Source organism: Apaloderma vittatum, unplaced genomic scaffold (assembly GCF_000703405.1).
Source record: "Apaloderma vittatum isolate BGI_N311 unplaced genomic scaffold, ASM70340v1 scaffold3864, whole genome shotgun sequence".
NCBI classification, from domain to species: Eukaryota; Metazoa; Chordata; class Aves; order Trogoniformes; family Trogonidae; genus Apaloderma; species Apaloderma vittatum.
Genome location: NW_009710803.1, coordinates 52,799 through 75,768, shown reverse-complemented (window position 1 = coordinate 75,768; position 22,970 = coordinate 52,799). Strand labels below are relative to the sequence as shown.

The 22,970-nt window shown below is 37.2% G+C and overlaps 1 protein-coding gene across 1 annotated transcript in view; it reads left to right on the top strand.

Annotated features, from left to right (window-relative positions):
• CCSER1 (coiled-coil serine-rich protein 1) overlaps positions 1–22,970 on the top strand; it is a 102,794-nt gene that overhangs the window by 40,008 nt on the left and 39,816 nt on the right. The window contains exon 3 of the mRNA XM_009867387.1: positions 16,441–16,534. Within this exon, the coding sequence (XP_009865689.1) occupies positions 16,441–16,534 (94 nt within the window). The remainder of the gene's footprint in view (positions 1–16,440; positions 16,535–22,970) is intronic.

The window sequence follows — 22,970 nt, the reverse complement described above, 5'->3', positions numbered from 1 at the left end:
GCTGAATGTGAATGAAAAAAAAAATCACTTAGGCTCATTTGTTCTGAGACTTACTATTTGAATAAGCTAGACAGACATGAGTAGGATTGGAGACAGTACCTTCAGGTTGAACAGATTACCTGGTGTAATGAAGAAGAAAGGGTAGAAATCTCACAGTTTCTCATCTGAATGATACTCCTTTAGGTTGTGCTGCTTTCCAGGTGTAGTGTTTGAGTCCTTCTAGTTTGTAGCTTCACCAGACTCAAAAAATAAAAGCAAAATAAATTAGCTGTCAAGTTTTTACCTTGTTTCATATCCAAACGAGATAAAGATCTAAATTTAATATTGGTTGTAGTGAGTCAGAAGGCTTTTGCAAGCTATGTAACGAAACAAATAATTTACTGATTCTAATTTCCCTGAAGAGGCTATTTTTTAAAGCAAAGTGTCATTGAGTGAAAGCAAGTTATCACCTGCCTTTTTTTTTTTTTTGAAAAGGCATGAAATCTTCTTTTCCTTGGACATTTACCCCAAGACATACAGTAAGTGGAGCATATGAAAGATGCTATTTCATCAATGCAAGCATATCTTCCAGTGAAGAATAGTCAAAGGTTTGTCTAAATCCTGGTGTTTTATGGCCTACAAACCATGGGTATATTAATATAACCTTACGTAATATGATAGTACATATTTGTAGCTTTTTTCCTCTTTACATTTGAAAAATGACACAAGAATAGTGTCATATTTTACTGTTATAGATAGTGCATGGCAGATCCTATAAATGAACAGTTATTATTCTGTTCATGGGTGATACCCGAAGAATACTTTGAGACATACATTTCTGCAAACAGAGGTGGGGTTTTTTTAATTCTTTTTAATATTTGATCTTTACATTCTCATAGGTAAAACTGGACTTTTCCCCAGGGATCAGAATGTCAAACTTTCATTGATAGACTATGGTGAAATTTTGCAGTGCTAGCCTCATGTATTCTGAGGGAGAGGAAAACAACAAACCCATTAAATGTTTGCAGTTCATACTTCCGTGGATAGTCTGAATCTTTATCCTGAAGAAAGAGGTACATATTGTCAGGTTATTTGGAGTATGGAAGGGCACTTGCCTTGAGGCTGAAATGGAGGACTGGAACTGAGCAGTGTGAGCTCATCACATCTGTAGTGAAGTGCTGTCCAGGTAGTGACCAGTAGAAGGAAAATTTTCATTTCCTTTCTCATCTCCTGGAAAAACAGACAAAAACTGAAATTAGTTCACAGTACTTATGTATGTAAGCAAATATGTTGGTTTTTTTTTAGTTTTGTTTTTTTGTTTGTTTTTTTTTTTAACGTTCTGTCCCAGTACTTTCAAATGTCTGCCTCTTGCACTCTTAAATCTTTACCAGTTGAGGCTGTTGTGTCTATGTAGCACAGCTATTTAAGGAAGTTAAAGTTGTAATTAACTGGTCGTCTCTCAGGACTGCTCCTTATGCCTTTTATTATGGTCATTGGCCTTTAAATGGACTCAGTTCAGTGGTGGATCAGAGCAGGGAGGAAGATCTGGAATTATGTGTTTGAGGTGATAGATGCTGCTGAAGCAGATGAGCTGGTGCACTGTGCATGTTTTTGTCTGGGCCAGTTTCAATTATCATGCATTTATAAATAATACAAGCATAACGTTTACACCTAACCTTTAACTCAGTAAATCTGCGGTGGTAATAATTTGTATACAGCTCTCTAACAGCTTAGAATGCTCATCTGTCTGAAGTGAATACAGATTTAAAGAAGAAAAAACTCTCCCTTCTGCTCTTAACAGCAGGCCACCTATGATTATACTGGTACACGGTCGTTGATTCAGGAGCTATAAGGATGGACACTGAAATTTAGCGGCTAGCGTGGCAGCACAGACAAACCTATTTAAGAGCCTATGGCAAATTCATAACTCCATCTCCCTCTTTAGTCAGTTCCACTGAGTGAATGTTTGCTCAAATTATGATACAATAAAATTAAGCGATTGCCTGGTACTGCTGAATAAGGGAGAAGCAGAAACACAAGACTCTGTGTTGTGCTCCCAGCAGTGCAGCCATCTCATTCTGTGGAGTAATTTCACCTGTCTCAGATTTCCCTCCTAAAAGCAATCGGATATTGAATTGATCTGTACTGATTAGTGTATGGAAAGTAATCATAGAATATTCACTGTTTGGTTACGTAGTGAGGAAAAGAGTCTTGGGAGCACTGGAACTAGGGAAACCTGACTGGCAACGGGATTTATGTTTGGGGACAGATGGATCAATGTCGGTATCAAAGAAGGATGTAGGGTTCTGCTGAAACTTCCTGCAGTCAAGGCAAATACTTCATACCTACCATTGCGAGGTAGGAGCTTCTGCTCCTAACAGGTGCGGTGCTTAAATCTATCTCTGCCATCCAAATATTGGCTGCTGCTTAGATTCCCATTTTAAGGTCTGTTACTTTTCTGTCCTGTTCTGTTAATGTTGGTAAAGAAGTTCAAAATTTCCTAGGAAAAGAACAAAAAAAGTTTGTACTTAAAGGTTGATGTCATCCCACTGTCTGTTCTTTAGGAAAGTAGGCTAATAAGTCATTATTTGTGAAAGTACAAAAACACTTCCACTGCAGAGCTGGGAATAATAGTACTGTGTAGTACTGAATAACGAAACAGCATTTATGTGTACTAGCTTTATCATAATGACCGTTTGCTTTATGACTCTAATAAATAGAAAGAAAATGAAAACTAATTTTTTTGTTAATACAGTCTGTACATACAGAATTAAGACTGTAAAGAGTATGGGCTTTGATATTTTATCAGATTTATTTTGCTCAGCACATCCAATTTTATCTAATCTTTATGCACATTCCACTGCACGTTTTTAAAACCTCTTTACTTCTATACTTTACTCTTAGTTTACCCTAAAAGCAACAGCAAGTATAGAAGATGCAGAAAAGCATCTTAAAAAAGGGGATATTGGTTAAGAAAGAACCTGTCACTCTATTTTAGACGTGTGAAGATGTGTCTGGTAAACCTTGTAAAATATGTTAGTAGAACCTGTTGAGTGAAGTGGGATTTGAATCTGGATGAAAAAAAAGTAGCTTTAACATCGCTAATGTTAGTGTAGTACAAGTATGATAGTAGTACTATGCTCAAAAGTATAGTACAAATGTTTACTCATTTTAGTAAACATTCAAAAGTAATGGCAGTCAGCCACCTCTAAGGCAGTAAATATTTACTGTGTAATAATTCAGCTTATTCTGTAAGGTCTTGACTACACAGACATTGAGGACTGGTCTCATTTAAGACTCTACGTTCTTAGCATAAATTTCAACATTAAGTTTATGTGTTTTTATATGCTGAATAACATTTTGTAGTCAACAATGTACCAGATGGGTTTAATGTGATGGCCTTACTGAGACTTAGTCCCTGAGGATCTGGTTTATTCACATTATGGGATAAAAACCTGTCCTTAGCACTGAGCAAGTCTGGATTTTTGTGGTGTTGCCTGTGTAGAGTGGGGATGAAACAGCAGTGTTTTGTTAACTAAACCTATAACTGCTGCTAACCTTTTCAAAACAGACTTCTTTCTTTCAGACTCTTTCTGAAAGAAAATCATAACTGTACTAAAGAAAACTTTTCTGTGATGTATGTATTGCTGATTCTTTTTAAACCTAGACTTTTGACCAAGAGAATATCTTATTTTAGGCCTCCTAATAGAGTGCCCTGAGCACCTAGCTGTTAACAAATAATGAGAGCATTGATTCGTGAAAGGAAAATACCCCAGACTGGAGCACATTAGACTATTAAATTAAAAATTTATTCCAATTAGTACTGGGGGGACTGCTTTCTACCCTACTAAATTAGGCAGCTGGGAATTAATGGCAAGTGAAAATCATTTTAATGATAGTCTTTTTTGGTAAGGATTTGGGAAAGTTTCTGACACTGTCACTATGACCTCAAAGAGTTTCATTTGCTCTCTATATTGAAGATGCATAAATGTCGATTAGTGTAAAAGGTCTTTGGAGTACTTTCTAGTGGAGCTAATTCTTTCCTGACTGTCAGAGGTCTAACTTGTCACTGTAATGAGCTGTCCATCCCCGTTTGTTCAAATAACAGACTTGTCACGTGCTCAGGATGAAGAATTCTGTGACTTATATATGATATTTAATGGCAAACCAGAGAGCCTTTCACAAGTAAGTTACTGGATAAGTGAGTGCGTGTTTTCATTTATTGTCTTTTTAAACAAAAATGTGCTATTTCTTTGCTATTCTTTACTATATGCACATTATTTCTATTAAATTTATAGGAATAATGGGAATTGTCAAAGAAATACTGCAGATGCCATTTAAATTACAAAGCCCACACAGTGAACGGAAATAAATGGATACAGAATTGGGGGTAAAACACCTATAAGCAGAGTGAAGAAGAGGTTTTATACTTTGCTTTGTGACGAATCTAGTACATATATTTTTAGAATATTGTTTTCTTATGAAGAACTGGACACTGATCCACTTTCTACAATACGCATATAACATTATTTGGACTCCATATGTATATATACATAATATACGTTATGTGTAACATTATTATTTGAGCTTTCACTGGTTGAAATGCATCAGCAATTACCTTTTCCCGATCTGATAAACCTGACATCAGTCTAATTTGAGTCAGTATAGTTGTTCACAATTTACTCAATGATTGGATGTCCTGCCAGCAAGTAACACTCTGTGATGCAATTAACATTCCTAAGGGTTATGTTGTACTGAAAACAGACTGTGGGTTCATTGCTTTACAAAGGGAATAATCTTGAGCTGCTTCTTTGGGCTCTGAAGCAGTAATAAAACTAGTGCTATTGCTGAGGTAGGATGAACAGACAGGGGTGCCCAAAAGCTTAAGGACTTAGCCTAATTATCTTCCCTGGCCTTAGTTCAAGGAGTGCTATACTTCTCCAAGAGTGTCGTGTTCTCAGGTATTTTTGCTTTGCTCCCGCAATGATATCATGCCCCTAAAAGCATGCTGACTTTATTGACAGATTGTTTCTTTGAGGAGGCGAAAGCTGTGACACAGCCAGATTGTTGGCTGTCTCTAGTTGTGGATGGCAAGGTGAACAGCAGCTGAAAGTGCAGGTTTTCTTGTCTTTGAATTTGGATGTAAAATTCAGGTGACTTCTGATACCAGTATAGTGTTCTGTGCCTAAGCTAGGCATGTGTAGCAATTCTTCTGTTGAGTTTAAGCACCTTTGTAAATCATAGGAAAGAATTGACACTGTTCCATAGATGTTCATGCTCTTCCTCCATTCTCTTGTCTAGGGGGCTAAATAATTGTCAGAAGAAAATGCATATATGAATACTGAAAGAGATCGCAATTTTAAGTGTCAGAGAGTTTGGAAAGTACAAGGGACAAGTTACAAAGCCTGTAAAATGTGTACATTACAGCATTCACAGCAAGTGGTTGTTGTTTCTCAGTCTGTGAGATTTACATACCTCTCCAGGATGGAATGTTGTTCGGTATTACTGATTTTAGTCAAAGCTTGTTACAGGTAGCCTTGCTTTCTCAAGTTCCCAATTCACTGCCCATTCAACTGCAATAACCAAAAAAATATGTCTTCTGGACCAGTAATTCTCTTTTTTTTTAAAAAAAAAAAAAAAGGAAAGAAAGAACAAAGAAAATGGAGAAAAGTATGCACTAGTGGAAAAATGACATTTGAGCAGAAGCCTTTTTCAAAGAATGATTTAAAACCTTGTTTACCAGAGCAGCCGTAGGTCAGAGTTGCCATAGAAACAGAAAGAATTCAAATAATATTAGCAATAGCGTATCTATTATGATATTGCATTAATGATGCTATAGTAAAGGGTCACTTGTGGTTCCATTTACAGGTTGCACTTTTTAGTGATTTATCACCAATATTACAGGCTACAAATTAAAATTAGAAACAGAAGGTTCAGCCTTGAATTGGCTTATAATAATATTGGAAGGGAAAAAATATTAAATTTTCCTGTTACTAGACAAAAATATCTTATTTATTTAATAATATGTCTAGGAGTTTTGAGTTCTTCCATATGTAGCACGTTCTTAGTCTTTTCTTAGAAATAAAATTATGCTCAAACCATAAAATATAGATTATCTTCATTTGACATCCGAAAGTGCTGATTCCAGCAGTACAGGTAATACTACTGGAACTGAGACATTTTGGGGAGAAGCTATTTGCAAGAAGAATTGATCAATTCTTGACTTTCTTACCACATGTGTACATTTTCCTGCGTTGCTTTTCAGAAATACTGAAAACACATGTTAAACAATCTTAGTCCTGTTTGGGGAACAGGGTCTTGAATGCAGATGTATCTGCCAGGTGAACGTGGCTGGTGCTGGATGACGGCAGGGAAATTGTTCTGATGTGACTTGTCAGAAGAATAATATTCTTGAAAGATTGCCATAGTTTGTCCCTTGGGAGTGGTAGTGGTTTATTGAGATTATAAATCCCCTTGTATCCCCTGAATTTAAATATTTCTTGTATCACTAGTGGCTTCAGTTGCCAGAAGGTTTAGCTCTAAGTTATGTGCTTTAATTTGAGTAGTTTTGTAAAAATTTATCTGACCAATCCATGTGCTGAAGAATCTGTCATACTTGCATCTCTAAGGTATATACAAATAAGCTTCACAGAGTGATCTAAATTATTACTGTATATAAATGCAGGTTAGAGATACTCAAGGAGCTTTTTTTTGCATTTGGCAGAAAAATCTGGCACATGAGATGTAAAAAACTTTCCCAAAGCTATATGATGATAATGACTGTACTAGAATGCTTGCATAGTGCTTTGTCTATGCGGAAAGCTGTAAAAGCATTAACTAATCCACAAAGCAACTTATGTGTTGCAGATGTATCCCTCTGCTGGGAGGACAGAATATGTGTGTATGAGTGAGGAGGAAAAATAGAACTATTAAAGGAGATTTTATTTGGGCATTTTAAGCTTTATTGCATTTCTTTGACTGTATTTTCATACTTTCTTAACAGAAGACTTGTTTTTCTAGGATTCTTTTAACGAAACTCAATTGATGTACGAAAAAAGTATATAACTTTTTCTTTTTGAACACAGAAAACCCAATTGTCTTAATTCAGCTTAATTTGAGCATTCTAGAATTATCTGAAAGAATGGCATTCACTCAAGTGCCTCTCTGTCTGAAATGATACTGTTTTTTCTTTTCTTCATAGACCCAAATTTTAAGCTTTCTGATGCACATAAGCTTCTATGCATTTTAAGAAATGGTTTTTGCTTTGATATTCTGTTGCTGGATAGTGAATTCCAGGTTAGATGATTGCCGTCTTTATCAGGTGTGTTGAGGGATGATCCTTATCTACGGTTGACTTGAACCTGGATTTATTAGAATACTTCAAGAGATGCATAAGCATGCTAAATCTTAAATGCTGAGGGCACCTGTTGCCTCCCAGCTCTTGAAGAGCTCAGTGCAGCTGGCCTGCATGTTGTGAGCGGATGCATGTATATACGTGTAAGTGTATCCAAGTGTTGGAATTAAAGACATTTGCAAGGAGGGCTCTGTAGGAGTCTGACAAATGAGGCCAGTTTTGCTGCAGTGAGGGTACCGATGATGTTGGTGGTCCTCACGGGCACTGTGGGGGCCAAGCTCCTGCACTCTTCAGTGTTGGAAACTGGAGCTCAGGTGTGCTGCTGTTCCCTTCCCCGCCTTTCTTCACTCATCCTTTGCAGTTTTGTGCTTCTCAGCTTCCTATCCAGACGGAAAGGGAGAGAACCTTATCTGCCTCTCCTATAGGTCATTTTATTTTCAGGACCAGGACTGGTTGTGGTTCCATCACACACCTTTGCTGCCTGTTAGACCACTTTTGTTGTTACCTTACTGGGGTTTTTTTGCTTTGATGTTTTCCTGTATGTCATTTTGTGCAAATATGCCACCATCCTCTGAGTCTTTGGAGTTGTGTGTTATTTATACACCCATGCTTAGTGTTATATTACTAGTGGCATTGCCATATTACAAAACCCCTGGCTGTTGCCCCTCCGTTTTATCGGGCGTATGTCTGAGTTCAAGGCAAGCAAATACTAAGTGCAGCTTAGGTTACTCTTGCAAAGGTGAATCTTCTGGTGTTCACAGGTACTCTCTTATAGGCGGGTTACACTGTCACACCATGATCAATGCTGCTAACTGAGGGCTTTCAACTGCACGTTATCCTCACCGGGGCTGTAGTGTCTGGTAGCATCTGCAGCTGCTTTGTAGGAAGAGGAGCCCTTGTAGGTTTGTGGTGGGAGGTGGGCTGGTGACCTCTTGGATGTCGAAGTACCCTACTTTGGGAGCCCTGTGTGTGCTGTCCCAGTACAGGGAGAGTGAACCTTGTACATCAACACCATGTTTACTTTTTTGCCTGTGGAATTCTGAAGGTAGACACCACTCACTGCCGTTGTCTCATCCTGACTGACACCACGAGCAGTGACAGCATGACAGGAGCACGGGCAGCTCCTGTGCCCACTGCTGGCTGTGCTTGGGCTTTGCTGCATTACTCTTGTGTGGCTTCAGCGAGCCAACCGTATGGTGACAGAACGAGCCCCTTGTGAGTGAGCGCAAGCTGAGATCCTGTTAGGAGAGTCCATTAGTTATAATTACTCAGGCAAAAGGAGCATGATTGCGGACATTGATGTAATGTGCAGAGAGAATCAAAAGGGCAGAAACAAGAATAGGATGGAAATGCTGCACTTCCCTTGCACAGATAAAAGTGTGCATGCAGCAAATGTTTTGAAGAATAGTATGATGAAGCTGAGTTCTATAGTTAGTTCCTTCCACTGATAATTTTCTGTCTTTGGTTCCTTAGGACATATTAATTTGTAGTATAAATGGATTTTCAGACGTTAGCTACAGCAAATGTTCTTACCAAACATGACAAGATTTATTTTTTCCTTTTCAAAAGTCTCTGGTTATTTGAGTGGGGAATAACGTCCTTTTTGAGTGGTGCTATTCGGAAAAAAAAGAATGCTTTTAAGCTGTTCTTTGTATATGAAAGGCACCTATAAACCTTATATTTGATAGAGAGATTTTTAGGCTGTTGGCAGGGATTCTGTGTTTTTAAAGATTTTTCAGTTTGCTGGGTTTTGTGTACTTTCATTTTCTCTTTGAAGTGTGTGGGAGAGTACAGAAGGGGAAATACTTCATTATGTCCATGAATTATTCAGGTATGGTTCTAGGAGTCAACATTACTTTAAGTAGATCAAGGTCTTTCTTTTTCCTTGAGTATATCTCAGTTTTCATTCTTATGCTGATTGTAGTCCATGTTCCTTCACTGAATACAATTTTGATGAAGTACTATCTTTTGGCAATCTTAAGTATTTAATTCTCATCTTTTCGAGCATTAGATATGCAGTGACCCTGAGTAGATACAGGTGAATTGTCGTACATATGACTTCACAAAAGAATCAAATTATTCTCCCTAGAGCTTTATGTGCTCTTGCAGAAGCAATGATCTCAAGTAACCCCCACATGTATTTCTACAATGCAGGAAAAAAGGAATCTATAATATCAAATACTAACATACTATTATACATGGAATACTAGGCTGTTTTTCTTTGGGAGGAATTTATAAACTGCATTTAGTACAACTATTCACTGGGGAAACATAAACACTAAATCCTTGTATTTCCTAGAAAAATAAACCCAACTCAAACACCACTAAGATATGAAAATCTATATTCAGAAAATAGTTAAAAACAATAATGCAAAGGAAGATGATGAGAAACATGTCCAGAGGCCAACATGGGGAGGAAGGAAAACAAAGCAGAACCCAAAGCATTTTTTTGAAAAGTTAGTTTTTAAAATTTTGTTCTTGTAGTTCTGAAATTATCTTTGAAAATGGATCGTCATGTAATCCCTCATGCAAATGAGACACAGGCTATTATGTCAGGGGGGAAAAAAGCTTAACAAAAATATTCCCCTGGATTTTAAGGCTTTCCTGATAAGAGTCTAAAGTGGCAGTGAAGTAGGATTACAGATTCTTGAGGAGAAATGCATCTGTATACAACAGAAGTGATGATGAAGAACGGCATTTCAAAGAGGGATGCCTGTGACCAAGGCTCATTTGCTCGGTTTGACTTGCAGCTGGGTGAGTACTTGGCGTAGGCACGCATCAGAGGAAGCACAGTGACAAAATGCTCTCCAGGAAAAATAGTGTGTTTGCTGAGCACAGGTGCAAAGCTTGATGACAAGATACATTAAAGATTAAAACATAATCGATGTTCAAGCTGATGATAGGAAAGTTATATTGAAGCGAGTTAACTTTCAGTGACTTCTGTGAATACTATCTTCAGCCATGTGTGCCTCTGACAGAAATGTTTATGAACTTAGTAATTGCAAACACGTTAGTGCTTCAGTCTTGTAACTTCATTAAGTTGCTAACTGGACCTCAAATTCTCACAGCTCTTTAACAATCTCTAAGCGATAGTCAGGATTTTGTGGCAGAACAACTATGCTCTACTGAGATGGAAATCTTAGTCACCTGTGTAAAAGAATCCTGAGAAGAAACTGCAGGTGCCAGTGGATACACAAAAGCACTGGTCAGAAAAAAAAAATCTGCATCCCTTTGCTCAGGAAAACAATATTTGTCAGGGCTGAATCTCCTCCAGAATACCAGCACAGAAAATGAAAAAGAAACAGAAGCCATTGAACATCACATTGACTAGGGATTGCATGTTTGTTAGAATAAAATTACAAAATAAGGTATACAACTCTCCAAAGATGCTGGTAATGACAGAGAACCTGTGCCTGCCGCTTTTAGGACCTTCCTCTACTCTGTTAATTCAGTAGTATGGGAGCAAGAATTCTAGAATAAAAATGTGTGAAAACATCAGGAAATTAATCTTTTTGATTGGTACCATTGATTGCCTGCTGCTTCAGATGGAGAGGTTTGTCAGCTAAACAAAATTATTCATCTGAGTTTTGCGTATTAGTTGTAAATATCCAGTTCTACGTGGGTTTACCATACTTTATTTATATATATTGTGCAATTGTTATGATTTTGCTAGGTCCATTTTGGAATTGAATCGCATTGCCTAAAATAATGTGCTTTAGTGTATTTGTATAGTCATATGTATATTTTATTGTCATTTTTAAGTACCAGAGTAGTAAATTTTTAGAAAATTAAACTATAATTTCATAAGCAGTAATTTCAGTAGATATTTATATGTGTAAGTTGGTTATTTTGAATAAGAATTTAGAAAAAATGCATAGTAAAGGGAGCTTCATGAAGAAATGCTATTTGCTTTTTGTTGCTTGATTAAGCCTAATAGTAGATTGGAGACGTGTTATGTTGGGCACTTTATATGTATTTACTACTAAAACTGTTTTTATCGGTTCATTCCAGCTTTCAAACTCATTTTACATGTTGTACACTCTAAGCTGGAACAGGTCTAAAAATATGAAATACTGGACTATTCTGAACAAGGACTGGAAATTCATGTATTATGCATTAGATTTCTTTTGCCTGATTGATTGTAGGAAGGGAAGCTGGGAAAAGAGGAGGATATGGAGGGAGCTAAGGTAGGAGGAACCTCGTTTTTCAACCCCAAGTAAACTTACTATACAGATACCCACCATCTGGCTGGGGGGAACTATATGCCAGTGTGTGTCTATCCCTGTAACTTCTCAGCTGTGTCTGAACTATATCCATGCAAATAATTTTCAACAATAAAGTGATTCTTAGGTCATATTTCTTAAGAATGTTAAAAATGTCTGGGCCCTGTCACAACTAAATTGAGTAGACTGAGTTCAATGAACTTTGAGTAGGATTCCTAGCCATTGTATGAAAACAAGCCATTTATACTTCTTGCTGTTGCTGAAAGAACTTTAAACATGACCAAAATCGAAGTATTTTTGGATTTTCTTACCATTCTGCTACAGCTGTCATCAGTTATCAAAAACAGTCTTATTCTGAAGGTAGTAACTTTTAAAATATCACTGTTAAATTCTTGTTTAAATAAAAGCTTATTTATTTAGATAATGGTGATAGTTCACCCATCGGTTTTCCACCAGAAAGTGGGAGTGATCAACTAAGTAAGTGTGGCCACATGTTTTCTCACTGGTTACGATCTACATCCAGATCAACTGAAAGAAAAAAAGCAGATCTATTATAAAGACACAATGGTGGTAGAAGTCAAACAGACACCAGAAGTAGGAAATACGTCTTAAGGCTTCTAAGGGGCTATTACAGAGTCAGTAAAGAGATTTTTTGCTGCTGAGCTTCTACCTTAACTAAATGGTTTGCCTCCTGGAATAAATAACAGTCATTCATTTATTTTTCTTTATGTAGCATAACCTTGAAAATACTCACTATGAATGCTCTGTAGAGCTTGATCTCTCACATTTTCTTTTTTAAAATTTAATTGTGTTATACTTCAAAGAATGCAGCAGCAGTGTTGAGAGGGCGAACAAGGAAAGGGTCAAGAGATATTAAACTTAAAAAGAAATTACAATCGTTATTAATTGTCATAGCAACAAGGGTAGTAATAGATCCTGGCAGGGAAGCCGAGGGACAGAGGACATCGATTCTCACTTGCAGTGGTATCGCTGAGCTGTTCTGTGGCATTAGGCAGTCCATTCTAGGGGCCCTTTTCAATTACGTATGTTTTCAGAAAATACTACTCAGTTAGGACAGCCCTGAGAACCTAGCTAATGGTCTCTGCTTGGATGTTCTTTTTTGCATTCATGAGTTTGTTTCTGGTTTGTGTCGGTGGAAGGACTCCACCCGCAGAGGTGAGCAATGAGAGCAGGGAAGCAGCTTGACTCGCGTCTCTGGCGCTCCTGGCTGGTAGAGCTGCTCTCTCTGCCAAGCCCTTGTTCTCCCCAGGGTGGACAGAAAATGCTTTAATTTGCTCATTCTCACTTCTGTGATTGTCCCTTTATAAAGAAAAAATGAACTCTGAGAGAAGGAGGGAGAGTTTCCCTGGCGGAGGTACTTCTGAGGAGAATAAATCTGGGGGAACTTCTCTTTGTCTCTTTGGCTTGACTGCTGCTATAGGTGCAGTCATGGAGGCTGTAGGACAGGGAAGGCGTGGGGGTCACAGGTGCATTGGGAAGGCAGCTGGGGGCCCTCAGCTCAGGTCGACGAGCAGAGATGTTGCTATGAGGAGCTGGGTGCACATCAGCCTCGCAGGACAGAGCAGAAGAGCACCGTTTGTCTCCGTTCTGAAGGTTATTCAAGTGAAGACCTTTCTGAAAAACAATAATATGCAGAAGGAGAGTTGTACACAAACTTGTTCATTTTGGTTTATCTTACCTAGTGGAGTTTTTTTCGATTTAGAAAACTGTGGTTCTCTTTATGTTCTTGAAATGAACTAGAATTTGTTTTTTGATGAAGGCTGAGAACACTACATTTCGCCCAAGATTTCAGACTACACATGAATTACTGCACAAGATGTAGGAGATACTCAATTAGCATGAAATCATGCTCATTACTACTGGTATGGCTCATCAAAGGATGCTTAACATTAATATCAGTGTGGGTTCAGCTTGTAATATAGATGATAATTTTGAGGTAAATAATAAACCTGTGAACGTCAACATTTTTACTTTTGCCTCTACTTACATGAAAAACTTGTAGTCATGGCTTAAAATTTCAGGGATTGTTCTGGACTTCAGCAAAATGTTTTTCTTGTGTTAATAAAACAATATATAAAAAAGGCATATTGTATATCCTCCGAGTAATTTAATATACACCATTTTATCAGGCTTGAGTGCATAATAGCATGATCTCTAAGGTCCCTTTCAACCTAAGACATTCTATGAAATTTAAAAAGGGAGCAGAAAAAACCCAAACTCTTCATTTGTTTAGACATGATTTCCTTATGTTCATCTGCTCTTAACTTGCCATAGTCATTGATTCTCCTTCTGTAATATGGCTGATAATAACAGTTGGACTGAAGATGGTTCAGTCATGTCAGGCAGCGCTCTTGGAATTTGTGATCAAGAAGAGAGAACAAATCTTAGAAGTGTCTTGCCGCTACTGTTTTGAAAGATATTAAGATACTAAAAGGTAAGCATAAACCCTAAATGAGATTTTCAGTCTTCAGTGTTTCACTAGATCCAACAGTGAATCAGAAATTACTTAAGTTTTAGGTTATCTGTAACATTGAGTGATGTGTGTTCTCTCCCTTTCGTTTAATACAGAAGACTTTTAATTTTTTTTTTTTTCTGGTAAAATAGTTTTAGTTTGGGTTTGTTATGTGTTAATGCAAATTCACATAAGTATCAGTATACAGTAGCCCCATATAATGCATCTGTGTATTGCATTTGCATGTTTTATTTTTATGCTTTTACACTGTGTAGTAATAGACAGTTTGATTATCGAATGTCTGCATTTTGTCGTCATGAGGGAAAGAAACAGTCGCTATGGTAAAGGCTGTTCAGCAGCTCTTTGAGTTAAGCTAGAGGGAATGTGTGTTTCTCACTGTAATGTTCGTGTGATCTATATTTGCCTTTAGTACAAGGCTGTTGACTGCTTGTGCAGAGGCCTCTGCACTTGACAATTGCCACTTGCCTTGTTTGTATTCAGATCTGCCTGTATCTGTAAATATAGTGACAGCACTAGCAATGGGCTCTTTATCTCGCAAGAGGTTTTCTTGTGCTGATGGTAAGTCAGGGAAAGAATGCAAGAAAAATGTCCTTGTGTTGCCTATGTGTTGTTTGTGAAAGAGTAGAAAACAGAATTTTGAAAAAAAAAATACTCAGAAGCATTGAATAACTCTTAAGTTGTGAGTGTGAATAAGAATTGGAATCTATTATGGGGGAAAATATTTCAAAGAATTAGAGGGAACATAAAAAATATGGATGAAACTGAAGTCAGGGAGGGATTTTGCTCTTTAACGTATGCTATTGTTATACTTCTCTGCTTTCTGCGTTGCAAATTGCTATACAAAGATCTCACAGACAGCTTGATACTTTAGGATGATAACCTGACATCTTTTGCACTGAATTCCTGTGTTCTCTGTGTTACGTTTGTGTTGAGAGCATGTGAGAGATACGGGATGCCACCATCTCATGCAGAATCTACTGACTTTTTTTACCTGTGAATGGACTGAAGGATTAAGCCAGTTGCAATATTACTTGTAGATTTGCAAACAAGATGCCAGCTGAAGAATGCATGAATTACCTTTGTTTAGGTGTTGATGACTGTGGAGAAAATTGAGCTATTATCAGGTCAAAAGAAATTAGCATAGAGTACAATATATATGGGAAGAATATGGAGAATGAATGTCTCTTTTAAGACATTAAATATAGCAACTTCACGTTGGTAGGAACTAGAGAAACCGTTTGCTTCATTGCCTTATTTTCCAAAGTTGCCTGTGGTGAGTGTAGGTACAGGGAACGGGATAGGAGGGCACTGACCTGGCGTGTATTGTCTTCTCCCTGCTACTGTTTTATTCCCTGGATGGCAGAGAGGAGAGGCTTTCTTCAGCCATGTCTCCCTGCACCTGACTCTGTCTCCTGTCAGCTTCCAAGACCGATTGTCATTCCTGCGTCTGGCTGCAGTCGCTAGTTGTCCAGGCAGAGCCATTACATGACCCCAAATGAAGCCTAAACAGAGACATTGCTGTGCTTGGAGCTTGAAGATTCAAGATATCTACTTGAGGGAGAACTCATCATTTTATCTCCCAAGAAGCTAATCCTGTAGGAAAAAATGTAATATGAAGAGCTACCATTTTCCTCTTTTAATTGCAATCTCTTCCCCCACCCCCCTCCACCAACTTTTTGACTTTCCAGAGGATGCATTGTACAAACTCGCCTTATCTGTGGTTAAAACTTGGAAAACAAAATGAATCACAGAAAAGGGAATGGAGATATATAAGCAGCTATAGTTCACAGTCAGGCTTTCCTCTCTGTCCATGTAAGCCTTTACCACTCACCTGAATGCTTAAAAAAAAAATGTAAATAATGAATTGATCATTTGTTTCTGAATGTTATGTTTATCCTAAATTTGTGTCTCTTTATCCCTTGGATAAATGGAACAGTAAATCTCTTTTCAGAGTATTTGGTAAGGATAGGAAGTGCTTAGAATTCCAAAATTAAATGAAAAACAAGTACTGATACTTTTATATTGTGCTACAAATAACATTTTTATGCTTCATAAAAAGTTGTGATTAAACTTGGAAAGAAGAGTACAAAAAGAAGTAGAGCTATATAGGTAGTATTACTTGTACTTCTGGTTGTGGGTTTTTTTGTTTGTTTGTTTTGTGTTTTGTTAAATATTTGAGATTCTGTGAAAACAGAGAATGGTGGCAAAAACATTTGTACTTAGGCAGTTGTTTCATGCAATTTCTCACTGGACCAATGAAAATAGAAAAGTTTTCTGTAGCTCCTGCTTAAGCATATTTCCCAGATCTGATTGCTCATTATTTTATGCAGAGTAGTTTGGCTCTCACATCTGTCTAAAGGCACTTTTTTTTTTCCTCACATATGCATTAGGATGTTTTGAATAACTTGGGTTCCTGTGAGTTGGATGAAGATGACCTAATGCTTGATTTGGAGTTCCTAGAAGAACAACATCACCATCGTTCTGGTAAGTCAGATAAACACTGAATATGTTCAGTGAGATATTATTATTCTTGAAATATAAAGTCAATGTATTCCATTTGGTTGCTTGGAAATATAAAGTGCTTTCTTGGAAGGGAAAGAAGAGTATGCATTTTGTAGCATTACTTCTAAATAAGTTTGCCATTTAGCAGAAAGATACTCTTTACACTGCATTTGGACTTTGTATGGTCAATTAGGAAACACAGCTACAGAACTCCAGCACCAAGGATAGACCCATCTGGTTTTTTAGGTACTTACAATGACTGCTGCCTACCCTGGGCGGTTACTGATAGACCATTGCTGGTATAACTGTGATCCCATTTGTGTGTAGCAGAATAATATGCTGCAAATAAAGAAGATTTGACTTGAGATGTGAGCGTATCTTGTTCCTTTCTCTTATGGTTAGTTAAGGCACTGTAGCACTACCTTAATTAATAACAACAACTGAGGTCAACTCACGATGTGTTCAGAGTGATTTCTTTAGTAGGATTATGCAAGTAATCCTTGGTAAATCATGGCACCTGCAGTGAGGGATCCTGCATTTCCTTTGGCTGTGATGTGGGGCAGTGCAGGGCCTTTTTCATGAACAGGGATGTCCTGCTAAATCCATGGGGTTTGGAGAGACTCTGAAATGTATGTGAGATTTGTACTTGGTCACAGGTAGGGCACTGGGCTTGTGCTCTCTTAAGGCTGCAATGTGATTTTAAGGAGGAGTAATTCTCACCCTCTCTTTTACATTCTGTTTTCTGACCTACTACCTGCATAGGTACCTGTAGAGCACATTCATGCAGATTCATGTGGAAGTAGGGTTCATGAAACATGTGCCTGCTGGTGTGCACCGTCTTTAATTTTGGTCCATCATCTGATGCCAATTTAGCAACGGTCACAGATAAACTGCTTGAATTGCGCTCGTGTTTCAAATGTTCTGTGTTTAAGTATCCTGTTAATATATCTGAATTATCTCTATGATAATTCTATTTAACCATGGTATTGTGCTTTTTAAAACCTTGTTTGCATATCTGCTCATAGGAGAAACCATGCCTTCTGTTTTATTTGGTAGAAAGCAAAGAAGCCAGAGAGTGTGGAGGGTTGTAGCAGCAATATGGGCATGATCATAGTTTCCTAAGTTACTGGGAGCTAGGATGCGACAAAGGAACTGCACAGAAAAGGCCCTTTCTAGCCAGTACTGAATAATGCTATTAAGTGGTTACAGAAAGTCAGCTCACGGCTGAAGAAAACTTGGTTCAAAAAACTTCAGATACAACCACTGCATTTTAGAAAAGGTCATAGTCTTTAGGCTAGTTTATTCCTTGGAGCTGTTAAAAAGCAATTAACTGCCAGAAGCATTTTCTATAAATGAACTTCCTATGTTGCACTTGGCTTCACCTGTGTTTTCCTCCTCTATTTTTATATTTATAAAGCACTGAATTAACGATGATGGAAGAGCTTTGTCTAGTATATTATTAGAAAGATTTGTAGAAGCTTCTGCAACAGCTAAGATCATAATGTCTAAATAACATTATAGTTGATAAAAAGTAATTAAGATGGAGATGTGTTATGACACATAATCATTCTACTCTTGGGTCATTATCCAATGAGATGAGCAAATGCGAATGAGAAAGCAAATGAGATGCTTTTAAAATGGAAATATCTATATTGCCCTTTGGAGAATGGTGACAGTTTCTGTTCTGAGCCGTAATGTAGAGACATACATTGCAGTATGCGAATTGTCTTTAAGCAGAAATGTGTTTATCTTATTAATATTTGCTTTTTGATTTATTTGTTTAGTGATGGATCTAGCTGCAAAAAAATTAGGATTTGCCTATTAGTCACTGTTGTGTTCAATTCATTCAGTTGGAAGGATATAGCCACAGTATTGGTTGGTACAACTTCACCAAATGCCTTTATACTGGGTTAGGGTCTGGCGCAAAACAGTTAGATGTGGTTGTTTGTAAATCATTGTCTTAATTCATATTAAGATATAGAGATAGGTAGATTTACAGAGTCTTTTAGTGTTTATATACCACTGAAGTACATAAAACCCAAGGGTTAGGTACTGACGTAACGTTTTTGACAGGCTTTTTTTCTGATTGCTATATTAAGACATGGCCTGCTTCCAGAATTTAAGACTTTTCAAGAAAAATTCTTTTTAGTAATTCCAAGTTAATCCATTCTGTGTTTTCACTTTTGGGCTTGTTTGTTTTCTCCGATAGGCTTCTCCATAAAAATCTCCATAGAACTCTTCTAAACTTCATCAGTTAAAATACATTGTCAAATATTATTGACGCAATTTTTTTTTGTAAGAACTGGAATGCAAATGTGGTCAAGTGATCGCATTTGAGATATATGACTACTTTAACACAGATCTTTAAACTTCGGTGAGACTAGAAGTGATTGTGTTTCTGGACAAGGACATATAAGGTACTGCAGATAATTGAGAGGCAATGTGTGTTTTTTAAAAGATCTTTAATCTTGCTCCCTAACCAAGTTCCTTATGTTTCTCTAATACTTGATCTCTATATCTGACGTCCACACGTGTATCATACTGAAGTCAACTGGGAGTTAATACATGTGCTTCTTGATCTGTTATCAAAATGAAGGTGTTTATATGAGTATAATAATCTGGCACAAAATGCTGCTTTTTGCATGGAAACCTTAAAATTATTCTCTACGGGAAGTCAAAGTTATCAACACTACTGTGACAATTTGTAGTGCAATAAATATCCTGTTCATGTTCTACATACTGATGCTGATTATAGCGTTTATTTTGTTAAGGCCATCAGCCCTAAAACCATATTACAATCCACTTGTGCCCAACTTCGGCTCTTCAGAAGTAATTCTCTGGGAAATTACTATAGGGGGAAATGTTTCAAGAGAAGCTCCATTCAGTATCTTAACAAATACGTGGAGACATCAAGAGGTGTAATTGGAAATGAATTCAGTTCTTCGTTCTGTTTTAACAGAGGGATAACTGATGAATCAGGCAAGTTCCTATTCTTCATGAGCCCATGAAAATCTCTAAAACGACACATGAATATGAGGGCTAGTATCACATCTTTGACTTTAATATCACAAACTATTCCTTGATCAACAGGCTGTGTGCAGCAAACTGTATCGTTGAAACAGCAATTCTGAAGTGCAGTGCCACAGTTAATAAATACAGTTGATGGGTTGGTTAATGGTGAATTGAGAAAGTCTCTTAACTGCCGTTAGGAGCTCCAGATTTTTAGAGATTCTTTTAAGGCTCAATTTACAATAGCTTTTCTATTTAGCTGCTGTGATTGAAAAGAACAGTCTTTGCTAAGGTGGGGATATGTCTTTTGGCTTTCTACTGAAGTTGACAATATAATAATAGTTGTTTTTTAAAAAAATATTGTATTGATCTACCATAATTTTAGTGACCATTTATGAATATAAAGTAAGATAGTGTTGGAAGGATTTCTGGGAGAAATGCCTATTAAGGAATGAGTTTTAAAAAGGAGCTAAGAGCCAACTGACCAGCAAGGAGACATTGTTCCAGAAAGTGGAATGTGGTATTAATTAAAATACAGACCTAAGAAGGAGAAAGAGAACTGTTACGTCTTTCATTCTTTGCTATTATTTTTTTATTATTATTTATTACTCCAGCTCTTTTTTTTTTTAACCTGTGTTCTTGTTCTGTCCTCTTAGCTTTTGCTTAATGTGCTGGCTGCCCTCCAGCAACATATACATGAAAAGGGGTTCCTGCAAAAAGGCACTATGAACCCTGATGAGTAGTAGAAAAGTAAAAAAATATCCTTAAATTTTTCTCTAACCATACAATTGGAGATGAGATATACGCAAACCTCATGTTAGTGCCTCTACTTTTAATATAGATTTCTGTCTGCTGCTACTTTTTAGCACAGCTTTAGAAATCTGGAATTCCCTCATTTCTGACCTCTCTGTGAGTTTACTGCATTAATTTACTACTTTTGTTTCTGTTGTAAAGGCTGTGTTGCCAAGATAAAGAATGTAAGACAGAGGCATTTTATTATTCCACGTAACATAATTGCTTCGAAATTTAATAAAGTAATATTTATACAGTATTTGGTAAGTGGAGAGCACTAATGCATACAAATGCAAAATACTAATCAACTTGATTCACTGACATTTTTGCATACTCTTCTGAAGCTGGAATGTTGAAATCTAAACATAATATGACATACATGATGAGCCTTGAGGATGCCTTTTTATTACTCTAAATTAGACTTTTAAAATATGCTGCAGCGTTGGTTTCTTGTAAAATAATGAAGTTAGCGCTTTCTGTAGCGGGAAACCATTGCCGGTTTATAGAAAGTGACAGCATTTAACCTCATTCGTTTTCCTTTTCCCTGGCAAAACGTGACTCATTTGATTCCAAGTATTGATTACTCCAATGTATAAGGAAGACCTTTATATTCAGTGATGTAAGACGTGGGGAATTTATTCAAGTAATGCAAACTAATGTGGATGAGTCGTGTGCTTGCGTTGTGCCATAGCCTGTTGAAAAACCAAATGCTTGAGTTTCTGTAGGTAGTGTTGACATTAAATCACGACTGCAGTAAATGGTAGCCTTTTCTAAAAGCTGACGAAGACATAGCTATACAAGGTCTTTTGTAATTTCTTAACTATTTGCCATAGGTGTCATAAAAACTGTGCCCCTACATCTTCCCACAAAGAGATATGTGTGTAGCTGGGATTTGTAGTGAGTGCTTGGTGGGAACTGTTCATGGTACCGAATATTAAGTATGGGCTCATGTTATCTCCACATCAGGCTCCAAACTACACAGTGACTGTTCACGAGTGCGATATTGATTAGCTGTGTACCCAGACTGGCCTGCTGCATCCATCATGTTGCTGCTCGAATGCTTGCTGAATGGTTTTGAATAATGTAGCTCGCTATAATTTGTACAAGAGATTTATATTCAGCTGAAACTTGAGCGGTTTTGGATTTAATGCCTCAGCCTCATCTGTAAAACAGTGATCTAACATACACATAAAGCATAGTTATTTCACCCAGAATATTTCAGAAATTAAATTATTTGTTGGCAAAAAATTAATTAAAAGTGAAAATATGAAAATGTACTTTACTATCCATTTAAATATTGTTCAAGACTTAAAACCTAAATGCTTTAAGACATGGAGCACATTTTGTTCAAACCTGACTTATCACCATCTCTGTTGGAAGCTTTTTTTAAGTGTATGCTTAATTCTGTGTATGTCTCTGCAATAGATGCTTTGATACTTGCTCAAGGTTTATGAATAAAAAAGAGTATATGTGACCTGACAAAATGACTTTTGATATGGTGGCAGTGGCTCCCATATCTATTTTTTTTCTACTAATGAGTGTTGAGAAAGATGAGTCACAGAATCACAGAATTGTTGAGGCTGGGAAAGACCTCCGGGGTCATCAAGTCCAGCCTATGACTCAACAGCATCGCAAGGGCCAGACCAGGGCACTAAGTGCCACATCCAGCCTCTCCTTAAACACCTCCAGGGACAGTGACTCCACCACTTCCCTGGGCAGGACATTCCAGTGCCTGAGTAGTTCTTGGTGTAGCTTTGTGTTAATATAGCTGAAAGGGAATGAACATGTGAAGTTCTGATGTAGTAGTATCACCCTTATGATGCAATGCTAGCTTTTGGATACCTAGTAAAAATAGAAAAATAGTTATTAAATAGATGCTTTTTATGTTTAATGCTGTGGTATGGTGCCTGCTTAAGAGAGACACATCATGGTGAAATGGTTGCAAACCACAATCTATAACCTTTTTTATGTGTTCTATTAGGTAGTTTTTATATAATGCACATTAGGGAGTTCCCAAATGTTGTGTTGGTGTTGCAACACAAATACTTGTTTTTCCATTAAAAAAAAATTAACAGATTACTGCTGAGGTCAAGGTAGAAAGAATGGTATGTTGTTTGAGATGGATGCATAACTTAAATATACATATTTAAATGACGAATTACAGTCATCATATCAGATTATGATATTTTAGTAACATAATTACATTAGATATTAGCCTCAGCAACAAAAATGCAATGCACTTGTTTTTTAGAAAGTAGGAGTAATGAGATTTTATTGTATTTCTTTTAAATTCAGATCTGCTGCCGATCAGTTGCCATCAGTGCCCAGCCAAACTCAAGTGTAGCTGTAATGACCCAGTGATATTAATTAGGTCGTTGCTGAGGTATTTTGAATGTGATGAACAAGCTATGTGAAAATGTTGTGGTGGCTCTGGAGCTCCTCCTGTGTCTATTAATTAAATGTACCAATTATTTTTAATATTTTTTTAATGGAGGGATAGGAGTGCTGAGCTGAGATTAAACCTGTTTGGTATTTTGAGTTTTTGTGTTTCTTGACCAGGAGTGAGAGAAATGTAAGTGCTAGTAAAGAAAAGCTACAGAAAAAATCAGTCCTGAGC